General features: G+C 27.7%; 1 protein-coding gene across 1 annotated transcript in view; it reads left to right on the top strand.

Annotated features, from left to right (window-relative positions):
• The window catches only part of LOC117171416 (palmitoyl-protein thioesterase 1), a 14024-nt gene extending 10445 nt beyond the window's left edge, over positions 1-3579 (top strand). Inside the window, exons 5-7 of the mRNA XM_033358719.1 lie at positions 2761-2878; positions 2998-3156; positions 3277-3579. Coding sequence (XP_033214610.1) covers positions 2761-2878; positions 2998-3156; positions 3277-3402 — 403 coding nt within the window. The 3' untranslated portion in view covers positions 3403-3579. The remainder of the gene's footprint in view (positions 1-2760; positions 2879-2997; positions 3157-3276) is intronic.
• Positions 3580-12189: the final 8610 nt, after the last annotated feature.

The following is a 12189-nucleotide window of genomic DNA, read 5'->3' as shown; positions in this document are numbered from 1 at the left end:
GATTGCATTATAAAAATGCGTCCGTGACTGATGATATATACCGGGACAGCCCCGTGCAAAAATGATCAAATAAAAAATCCAACTCTAACCAAAAATGCCTTCTACATATTGGGCAGTATAAGCCTGTGACAACATTTCGCCACAGAAATGTTTTTTAATCAATATTATTTTTCAAAGTCCCTTCAATGTTGCAATGCTGCTACAATATTCAAACAATGTCGCGATTTTGATCAAATCTTGCAATGCTGCTACAAATTCCAAACAATTTTGATACAAACTTGCAAGTGCTGCTAAAATGTTTTAAAATTTCTACAATGTTGATATGGTGTTCAAAAATGTTGAAATGCTGCAATGTCATAAAGTTGCAATATTCAAAGAATTTTAGAAAGTTCACACAATGTTGCAATGTTCCCAAAAACGTTGAAATATTACTGCAACGATCAATCAATGTTGCTACATTGTTAAAACCTTATCGACATGTTGACGCAATCTTGCTGCAATGTTCAAATAAATTTACAATGAGGATGTAATCAACAACAAAATTTGCACTGTTCCTGCAACGTTTTAGCAATGTTGATGCAACCTTATAAAGTCGCAATATTGGTGCAATGCTGCTACAATGTTCAAAAAATTTTGCAGAGTTTCAAGCGCGTTGCAGTATTGCTGCAACGTCTAAATAATGTTGCTACATTGTTCAAACAATATCAACATGTTGATGCACTATTTCTAAAATTTTCAAATAATTTTGCAATGTTGCTTTAATGAACAACCAAATTTTCACTGGTCCTGGAATTTCATAAAGTTACAATATTGATACAATTCTTCAATGTTGCTACAATGTTCCAAGAACGTTGAAATATCGCTGTAAAGAGCAATCCATTTTTCTGCATTGTTGAAATAATATCAACATATTGACGCATCGTTGCTGCAATGTTGACTTAATTTTGCTAGAATGTTCAAATAATGTTCCAATGTTGCTGTGATTAACAGAAAAATCTCACAGTTGCTGCAATATCATAAATTTGCAATATTGACACAATTTTTCAATGTTGCTACAATGTACAAACAATGTTGCAATGTTTCAAGAATGTTGGAATGTTGCTGCAACGTGCAATAAATGTTGCTACCTTGTTAAAACATTATTAACATGTTGGCGCAATGCTGCTGCAATGTTCAAATAAAGTTGCAATGACGATGCCATCAACAACAAAATTTGCACTGTTCCTGCAAGGTTTTAGCAATGTTGATGCAATCTCGTAAAGTTGCAATATTGGTACAATGTTGCTACAATGTTTAAGTAATTTTGCAGTGTTTCAAGAACGTCGCAGTATCGCTGCAACGATAAAATAATGTTGATACATTGTTAAAATAATATTAACAGGTTGACGTAACTTTGCTACAATGTTCAAATAATGTTGCAATATTGCTGTAATGAACAGCAAAATCGCACCGTTGTTGCAATATCATAAATTTGCAATATTGATACAAGGTTACAATTTTGCTACAATGTTCAAGCAATGTTCCGATGTTTCGAGAATAGTGAAATATTGCTGTAACACACAATAAAATTTGCTACATTGTTAAAACATTATCAACATGTTGACGCAATGCTGCTGCAATGTTAAAATAATGTTGCAATGATGATATAATCAACCACAATATGTGCACTGTTACTGCAAACTTTTAGCACTGTTTATGCAATTTCATAGAGTTACAATATCGGTGCAATGTTGCTACAATGTTTAAGCAATGTTTCAGTGTTTCAAGGACGTTTTAGTATTGCTGAAACGATCATATACTGTTGCTACATTGTAAAAATAATATTAACATTTTGACGTACTTTGGCTACAATGTTCAAATAATGTTGCAATGTTGCTGTAATTAACAGCAAAATCTCACAGTTGCTGCATATCATAAATTTGCAATATTGATCAAAATTTTCAATGTTGCAATGTTTTGAGAATGTTGAAATATTGCTTCAGTGTTCAATAAATGTTGCCGTAATGTTAAAACATCATCAACATGTTGAAGAAATGCTGCTGGAATGTTCAAATAATGTGGCAATGGCGATGTAATCAACAACCAAATGTTCAGTGTTCCTGCAAAGTCTTAGCAATATTTATGCAGTCTTATAAGGTTCTCAATATTGGGTCAATGTTTCTACAATGTTCAAAAAATGTTGCAGTGTTCCAAGCACGTTGCAGTATTGCTGCAACGTTCAAATAATTTTGTTACATTGTACAAACAATATCAACCTGTTAATGCAATATTACTACAATGTTCAAATAATTTTGGCATGTTGCTATAACCAATAAACAAAAATTCTCTGTTCCTGCAATTTTTCCACAATGTTCAAGCAGTCTTGCTGCAGTGTTGTTGCGGTGTTAAAATAAAGTTATAATACTGCCACAAGTCCTTAGAACAACTTTACAATGTTGCTACAATGTTTAGGCAATACTGAAATGGTACTGCCATTTTATAGTGTCACAATATCGATGCAATGTTTCTACAACGTTTAAACAATGTTGCAATGTTTCTACAGTTTGCAAACCATTTTGTACGGATGCTGAAATGTTTCAACAACGTTAAAATGTTGCTACAATGTCACAATGTTGCGCCATTTATACAGTTTTGCTACAATGTTTGAACGATATTGTAACATTGCTACAATGTTGGAATAATGTTGCAATTTTTCGATAAATTTGACGAAATGTTGCCATGTTAATACAGTGTTATTATTGCTTTAATTTCTTTATATAGAATGGTTCAAGAAAGATTCGTCCAAGCCGAATATTGGCATGATCCAGAGAAAGAAGATGAATACAAAAAGTACAGTATTTTCTTAGCTGACATAAACCAGGAATTGACATTAAATCAGGTAAGGTTTTTTAAAGTTCCCGAAAATCTATCACTCACTTTGTGAATGGCTCTGGAAGGAATTTTTTTCGAAATTAAGTCAATCTTAGATAAAATAAAAAATACAACAAAAAATTTCAGACTTACAAAGATAATTTAAAGAAGTTGAAGAGTTTTGTTCTGGTGAAATTTAACCAAGATACTATGGTTGAACCTCTTGAATCCGAATGGTTTGGATTTTACAAACCTGGACAATCGAAAGTAATCCAAACTCTACAAGAATCGGATTTATACAAAGAGGTATTTTTTAATAGTTTTTTATTATAAATATATATGATTTAATTTTTTCTTCGTCATTTATTTTATACTTTTGCGTTTTTAGATTATATTAATTAATTAAATTAAATTAATTAATTTTAGGATCGCCTTGGACTAAAAGAAATGGATGAACAGGGAAAAATTCACTTCCTTTCTATTGACGGGAATCATTTGCAATTTTCCGACCGCTGGTTCATTGAAAATATAATAAAAAAATATCTGATTTAAACAAACGGGCAATTTTTGTACAATTTATATTTTTATAAGCTAATAAACTCTGTTAAGTACCATTCCGGATTTAAATGATTATTTGAATTATGAAGAGACGAAATATGTGTAGCGAAAATACTCAAACTTTTGCATTTGTTAATTCAGATTGTTAATTAATAAAAGAATAATTTCTTAAATGGTGTTGTTTTTGTATTGTTTTGAGCATTAAAAAAATATTCTATTTGATTTGCGAAAAAGAATGACATTTTTGCATAAATAGTGAAAAATTGTGCATTCGTTTATTCAAATTGTTTACAATGACTTTAAACAATTTGAAAAAATTGCTGAATTTTCAACAAAACAATTAAGTTTTTCACCCAAAAAAAATCATTCTTAACAAACAATTAAATAGTAGATTTTTAACCTAGAATAATTTAATTTTTAAACCAAAGTGATCATTTTTTTACTAAAGTATGTATCTTCAACATAAAAAAAAAATTGTTTAATAAATTTTGTAACAAAAACAGTTATATTCTTGAAGAAAAAGCTTATTTTGTGGACCTTTTTCTGTAGTTAAAAATTCCAGGATTGGGTTCAAAGTTCATGAAGATTAATGTTTTAAATTGAATATTTATTTTTTATTGCAAATTTAAACAATTTTGTTGAAAATGGGATAAAATTTTATCTTTTTTGAAAAAATAAATTTTTTTCGAAAAATGTGGTAGATAAAGTATTAACTAAAAAAAAAAAAAAATTACAAAATATTTTTTCAATAAATTGTTTTATTTTAATCCAAAAATATTATCGATAAATATTCAGTTTAGAAAATTAATTTACAGCCACCAGAATCTGATTTTCAAACAAAATAATTCAATCTTCAATAACGTAAAAAATTTATTTTTAAAAAATTTGTTCAACATTCAAAGTTGGATTTAAAAACAAATATTTGAATTTTGAACAAAAAAAAAACGAATTTTAAACTAAGAAGATTAATTTTCTACAAAAAAATAAAGAATTTTCGATAACAGAATCGTTAAATTTTTGACAACTAAAAAAATTAATTTCATCAAAAAATGACCAATTTGCAACAAAATACATAAACTTTGAACATAATAGTCGAATAATTTCACAAAAAATAGTATATATCAATTATTCTAAAGAGTTAATTAAAGAATTCAGTTTAAAGGAAGTAATTTTCAACAAAAAATAAATTTTTAACAAAGTTATTCAACTTTCACCAAGTAGATTACGTTTGAAAACAAAATATATAAATTTTCAATCAAAAATTTAATTTTCATCTAAACAAATTTCTTTGAAATCAAAACTGAAATAGTTAAAATTTTAATTTTGAAAAGATAAATTTTAACAATAAAATAGTTAAATTTTCAACAAATGAAAAATTAATTTTCTACCAAAAAAAGTCAAATTCGAAACGAAAAGCATGAATTTTAAACAAGATAGTTAATTTTTCGAAAACAAAATGATATTGAATAAAATATTAAAATTTTTAACATAAAGGAAATTAATTTTCTACCAAAAATTACAAATTTATTACAAAACACTTGAATCTTAAACAAAATAGGAAAGAAAAACTGGAATAGTAAAATTTTCAGCTAAAAAAACATATTTTTAATTTAAAAAAATAAGCTATTTTGAAAATAAACAATTAAATCTTACGGAAAAGAAAAATCTATTTTTAACTAATTTGTTAACATTTTAACCAATTATTTAATTTTACTACTAGAAAATAGAAATTCTCAACCAAATTTTGGAATTTTCAACTAAAAATAAAATAGTTTGATTTTTATTTAACAAAGTTAAACTTTCGAGGAAACATTCGAATTTTCAACTAATAAATCAGTGTTTATGAACGAATTTTTTTTAAATTATTCAATTCTAAATAAAACATTGAATTTCCTTTCTTCCTCATACTCTCTTTCTAATGATATTTAAAAATGAACATTAGTCATTTAATATTTTTTCCTATTTTATAAACAAATTACCTAAAGAAATGAATAATGTGATCCTTCATGAAAATAAACAAATTCTTTTTACCTTGCCTAGGAGAAATTATTTTTTACAAAATGCTAGATAACTACATTTTCTTTTTTTTACATTTTGTGAATAAATTAAATTAAACAAATGTAAATTGTCACCATTATTTTTTTAAATTATTCAAATTTCATATAATTTTTAAAATAAAAAATCATTTTCAATTTTCCTAGCAATCTTAAAAAAATCTCAGTTTTTGAAGCCTGTTAAAATTCTTAAAAAGCTTCTAAATTTTGTTGTTTGAAATCTGCCAAAATTTTCATTTTGTTTTGAATTAGGCCGTGGGCTATTTGCAGCGAAATTTTGGTACGAAAAGCCGGATTTTTTCTGTACAAGTAGACACTTCGTTTAAATTATTTGCAATCATTTCAAATTTTTAATTAATTTGGAATTTTTTTAAATCTTCCAAAGGTCTCTTCAAGTTACTCAAATTTTCTTTTAAGAATAATAGGTGTTCAAGTGTTATTTATTCATCAAAATTCAAGAATTTGATTTAAGAATTAAATTTTGTTAAATAGATCGATAAAATTGTAACGTTCAATTTAGTTTTATTTGTTTGGTTTTAATATTTTATTTATAATTACTGATTTTAAATTAAAATTTAAATGTTTCTAAATATTAATTATTAATTGTTCTTTTTCTGATTAGAAATATTTAAAATTGCATTGTTTGAAAATGAAATACTTTAGACTAAAATGTATTAAAAGCCTTTATTTATAAATACATTATTTTAAAGTTATTTTAAAATTAAAAATAATTTATAAAGTTTTAATAGGACCTTTATATTTGTATAGGATTTTCCAATTTAAACAGTTTGATTTTTAACGTTAAAATCTGGAACTTGTAAAATTGTGATCTGATGCCGCATCGTTTTGTACAGTCAATTATCACTTATTTTTTTAATTTTAATTTACAATTTGATTTTAAAAATAATTAATTAATTCATATTCACAGTTGATCGAATAAAAATGTTTGTTATAAAAAAATCTTCGAATTTTAAACGCTTCTAATTTTTAATTGTTTAAGTCTTTAAAACTGCATTTTAAAATTCTTTTAATTTAAATGTGCGCTTAAAACTCTAGAATGGAAAATTTTTAAAGTAAAAGACTTTTGAATTACGCATTCTAAAGCGATTTATATCATAATAATTTAAATAATTATTTAAAAAATAGTTGAAATCAAAGTTGTATGGATTTTTTCTCTAAAAATTTGTAAAATTCCCGGTAAATAAATAAATTCCCGGTCTTTTTTCGGGTTTGCCGCTCATTTCCCGGTCCATGGGCCACGCTGAAAATGTGGCCATTTTTATTAAAATCAGAGTGGCCGTTTTAATCGAAGAAAAAAATTTCCGGTTTTTTTCTGGTTCGCAAAGATTTTTCTCGCTCAATGAAATTTAAGAAATCGAACACTAAAGCTAAACATTTTTCCATTTGAAGTAATAAAAACTGAGATGCAAATAAAAGCATTTCAGGTGGTATTCTTGAATTTAAAATGATTTAAAATTGAAATATAAAAGTTTTTAAATTAAAAAATTTGACATTCAAATGCTCAATAATTGACACGTATAAAATGGAACTTAGATACTAACACGTTTGAATTGAATAATTTTAAATGAAATGCAGACACAAACCAAAATTTAGAATTCTTAACATTTATAAATGATAATATGGCAAAGAATTTTAAGGAGCAACATTAAAAATTAAATTTTTCTTAATTTAATACTTCTTAAATTAAATGTTAAATTATTTTAATTTGAATTAGTTTAAACGTCCTTTAAAAGCTTCAAAAATTTAATTCAAAATCTTGAGAAATCTAAAGGTCGAATTTTTCTACAGTTTTTAAAAAATTTTGCGAATTTAAAAAGATTGTTTTAAAATATTCCAGATTCTCTTAAATAATTATTCAAAATGAAAAATCATTTTTAAATATCTTAGGAATCTTGAAATAATACATTTTAAATTATTTTCAGCCTTTCACAATTCTTAAAAAGTTTCTAAATTCGGTTTTTTCATTTTATTATAAACAAGGTGTATAAACAAATGCACAGTGTCGGCGTTTAAAAAAAATAAAAAAATATTTTTTCATTGAAGTTTCTCAAAATTTATATTGTTAAGGATTTTTAACAATGAAAATTTCTCATTTAATATTTTATCTTAATGTTATACACAAATGACCAGTGTGGAATATTTAGAAAGATTAGCAAATAATTTTGTTTCTCATTTTCTTCGCACTATGTTACTAAGAATCTTTGGTAATGATATTTTTTTATTAATTTTATAAACAAAATGTATAAACTAATGCTTGGTGTCTTTACTTAAAAGTAGAAAGAAATAATTTTCTCCTCTTCATTTCACTCAAATTATGTTGCTAATCATTTTTAGTGCTGTAATGAGACATTTTGTATATTCTAAAACAAATTAACAGTATCGGTATTTATAAGGATATAAAAACAATGAATTTATTTTTTTAATGAGAATTTCACAAATTAAAAAAAATCTCAAGTTTGATTTAAATATTTTTTGAAAATAATTAGTTAAAATCTTATATGTTTCAACTATTATATTATTGAGTTTACAATACGTGATTCAATAATCTTTCCTTTAAAAAATGCGATTTTAAAGACTTAGACATTAAAAATTAAAATCTACGTAAACTATTTAACATTTTAAAATATCTTCAAGATAATAAATTGATAACTACGAATAATTAATTATTATTCTACTGATTTTTTAAAATAAATTAATTAATTTGAACATTATTATTAATAAATTATTATATTCTAATTAATTAAATTTCAGATATTGTTTTGGTCTAAAATTTGAAAATTTGAAGTTTTTTATTTAAGAAAAAGATCAATCGCTTAATATTTATAATATTTAATCCTTCACTTGAAATCAGTAATTAGAAAACAAAATATTCCAACATAAGCAGCAACAAAAAACTTTGAGCTGTACAGTTTTAATTATTCAATTTGAAAACTTTTTAATCTGTAAGTAAAATTGTTGAAATTTGTTGTATAAATAAATATTCAACGCCTATTATTCTTTAAAAAAATTAGAGTAAGTTAAAGATATATTTTGAAGTTTTGAAAAGATTCAAAATTAATGTAAAATTTGAAATGATTTCAAATAATTTAAGCAAAGAGTCTACGTATACTGACAAAATCAGACTATCCATACTAGCTTTATAAGAATTGTGAAAGGCTTCAAAAGAATAAAAAAACATTTTCTTATGTTTCCTAGAAAAATTAATCTGAATTTTATTTTCTGAAATATTTTTTATTTTTCAGAATTAAAAAAAAAGAATTCAAATAGTTTCAAACAATTCATAGAAGTTCTGAATAAATTTCAAAATTAATATAAAATTCGAAAAGATGCAAAACAATATGTAGATTTTCCAAGATGTTGATATAAAATTTTAAAGCTTTTAAAAGATTTTATTTTAGTCGGGTCATCTGACTAGCCCCCGACCAGTAGCGTCACGGTAGATTAGTCGGGTGCTAGTCAGGTGACCCGACTTATCCTAGTCGGGACCTGATCGGCTACTAGTAGGGATTATATGATAATACATCTGCGTGAAATATTAACCAAACTCCCCAAAATTTGTGGAACATCCCCTAAAAGTTTGTCAAAATACTTATTATTTACAGAAATCTTCATAAACTGTTTTGAAATATTTAAAAGTGCTCCAAATTTATCCAAGATTTAATATGGAACATATCCTACGCTTAAAAATACATAAATTTATGTAACTAAAATTCCCCAAAATTTTTGGAACATTAATTTAAAAAAAAAGGTTCAGCTGGAAGGCAGCAATGGAAGAGCTTCGCTCTGAAGGAACCGCGATGTTGGTCACAGTAGTCTCTGCTCCAGGTAATTATGCTTTGTTACGTGTGGACTGCTATCTTAAACACTCGACGCGTCATTTCTGTTGCGCGAGAGGCGGCACATCGCGCCCTTGCGGAATTTCTTTAAAGCTACCAGTCCAGAACCGCAAGACTCAAATGAAGGTGGTAGTGAAATCTGAACTGTACCGTGCCTAATAGTTTACTACTAGGATACTGCTCTTCACTGATTAATCAAAAACCTTTTCTTTTTCCAATTTCAACTACATGAAGGATTAGACTTTATTTACATATGTCAAGCCTTTCAGATCAATTTAAAAGTATGCATCAGTACAAATTTAGAGTCTTATGAGTTTCGGCAGACTTTTCACCTACATCTATATGTATTTTTTCCAATATGGATTTTCTTAAAATTCCATACAAAGGTATTTATAAATGTTCTTAGAATTCGCAATTTTCTAAAAAATACTTCAAAAAAATAAGATTGCGTTTTTTTGAAGATTTTGATCGTTGTTTTTATAAAAAGTTGATTTTTGTACAAAATTATTAACTTAAAAATTATTTATTAAGTATATTTGAGACGAATTTAACGTTAATAAATCTTTTTTCTGAAAAATGGTGTAAAATTATTGTTAAATATATTCTTCGTGTTTTAGAATAAAAAAATTATTACGCTTTTTTAGATATAACCTCATTTGATAAAACCTCGCCAAAAACTCAAACATTAGAATAAACCAACCAGCGCCCCACTAGCTCCCGATCAGAGCCTGGAGATTACCCGACCGGAAATTAGTGAACAAAAAGGCCCGATTAGCCCTTGAGCAACCACCGACCAGACCCTGACTGAAATTTTGACAACAAAAAGCCCAACTAGTCCCTGATTAGTCCCCGACTAGATACTTTGTCAAAACAATAACCCGACCAGCCTCCGATTAGTGCCCGACTTGTAATAGGGCCAAATTGGTTATTTCCACACGGGAAAATAATTTAACTTCTGTTATTAAGTTATATTGTTTTGTAAAACAATTATATGAATAAAAGCACAGAATCAACATTTATTGGCATAAAAAGATTGTTTTTTTTTTTAATTGCCCCTAAATTATGTTGCCAGAGTGGCTTATGCTCGGTCTTATCTCGGAATTTGCCTTTAAATTGTAAGTATGGGGAATTGAAAGCAAAAAAAAGTTAAGGATAAAGGAAGGGAAGGAGGAAAAGGCAAAAAGAAAAAAGGGAAATGGACTTACGGTGCGATATTCTTAAAGGTTGTTCTCATGCAATTTTCATGAGAAGATTGAAGATATCTCATCTCGTAATGTGCGTCTCTCGGTGGAGAAAGAGAGGGTAGGACGGCAGGGGGTAACTTTTTGTATAAAAACATATTTATCCGCGTGCATGAAGCCCTCGTACTCGTACTCGTACTCGTACTCGTACTCGTTCGTATTCGCAGTTCGCACTCGGTGCGAGTGAGACAAAAAATACGAATTGTATGAGAGAGTAGAACGCGAACTGTACAAAGTGAACTCATAATCTTTTTAATGGATCACGCATAGTCCAGCTCTTTTCATTTCTATTCCCCCTTTTTACAATTTAAAAAGCTCCCGCCCGACAAGGCGCGTCAAGGCGATGACATCACGTTACATTCATCACTCCAGATCACTATTTCAACTCACCTAGCATCTCAAATTTATCTCACTTTTTACAAAATAATCATTTTTTCCAAAAAGCCATCTTCAAATTTCAGAAAATAAATCAACAACAAATCATCATCTCGATTCTTCCGTAACGTCCAATGCTGAAATTTACAAAATCAAAACTACAAAAGAAGATATGATTTATGTACTCTCTTACCGGTGCAGAAATTCCAATTTGGATTTGATCGGGGCCAGATCGGTCAGCATTTGGCCCAAATCAAGCTATCTAGATGGGGCCAGACTCGAAATGAAACGCGGTGCCCGATCGGGGCCCAAGCGCTGCGCCCAGAGATAACCATGCCTGGCCCCGATCGGGCCCATATTAATTTATTTTTCTTATTCTTAATTAAAAGGGATTCTTAAATAAAATAATATTAAAATCGAATATATTACCTCCTTAACTGAAATTTGAGAACATAAATATTAGGTTATCTAACAGATAACGATATGAAAAAATTGAAGTATGTCAGACACTTTTTTTTAGCAAACGGAAAAAGTCAAATAACGCAATATAACAGCCATCATTTGTGTATGATAAACCATTTAAGTATTTTGCAATATATTTTTGGTTTTAATTTCTAAATTGAAGTTGCTTTCAATCAACTTCAACAAATGAAATATTACTTTTGCTACTTTTCTGATGAATAAATAACCTCATTTCCAGGGTACGTTTCATCTTAACATTCTTAATAAATTTACTTATTATAGTCTTCAACGCGTAATTCAGGAATATTTTGAAGTATACTATACCTATGCACTCGTCTTGTGCTCACTTTTGGAATTTTTTCCCAATTATTTTTTCACTTTTACAAATAATAATTGAAATATTTTTGGCGCTTGACACTTTACGTTGAAACTTGGACGATTTGGAGTCAACCCACTTTAGTCCCCGAAATTAATGGAGCGCCATCTACTGGCAAGCTTGGCTATTACGTCGGGGTCTAGACGGGGCCAAATTTAACAACTACAAAATTTTGTGCCCGATCTGCTAGTCGTAAAACATCATAATAAATATTTGCTGTAAATTTCAACAAGAAATTCCAAGAATTGGTGGAGCTACGGCGAAGTGAAGTCAACAAATACAACACATTTTTTTAATGTATCCAGGGGCGAATGCAAACTACGAGGGTAGTTCAATAAGTCCTTAGAATGAAGTATAAAAACAATTTTTTTTGGGTAAATTTTTTTTTATTTTTCAACATAATCTCCTTGGAGCTC

This window comes from Belonocnema kinseyi, chromosome 4 (genome assembly GCF_010883055.1).
Source record: "Belonocnema kinseyi isolate 2016_QV_RU_SX_M_011 chromosome 4, B_treatae_v1, whole genome shotgun sequence".
Classification (NCBI taxonomy): domain Eukaryota; kingdom Metazoa; phylum Arthropoda; class Insecta; order Hymenoptera; family Cynipidae; genus Belonocnema; species Belonocnema kinseyi.
The sequence above is the reverse complement of the archived record's forward strand: the minus strand, read 5'-3'. Positions and strand labels throughout refer to the sequence as shown.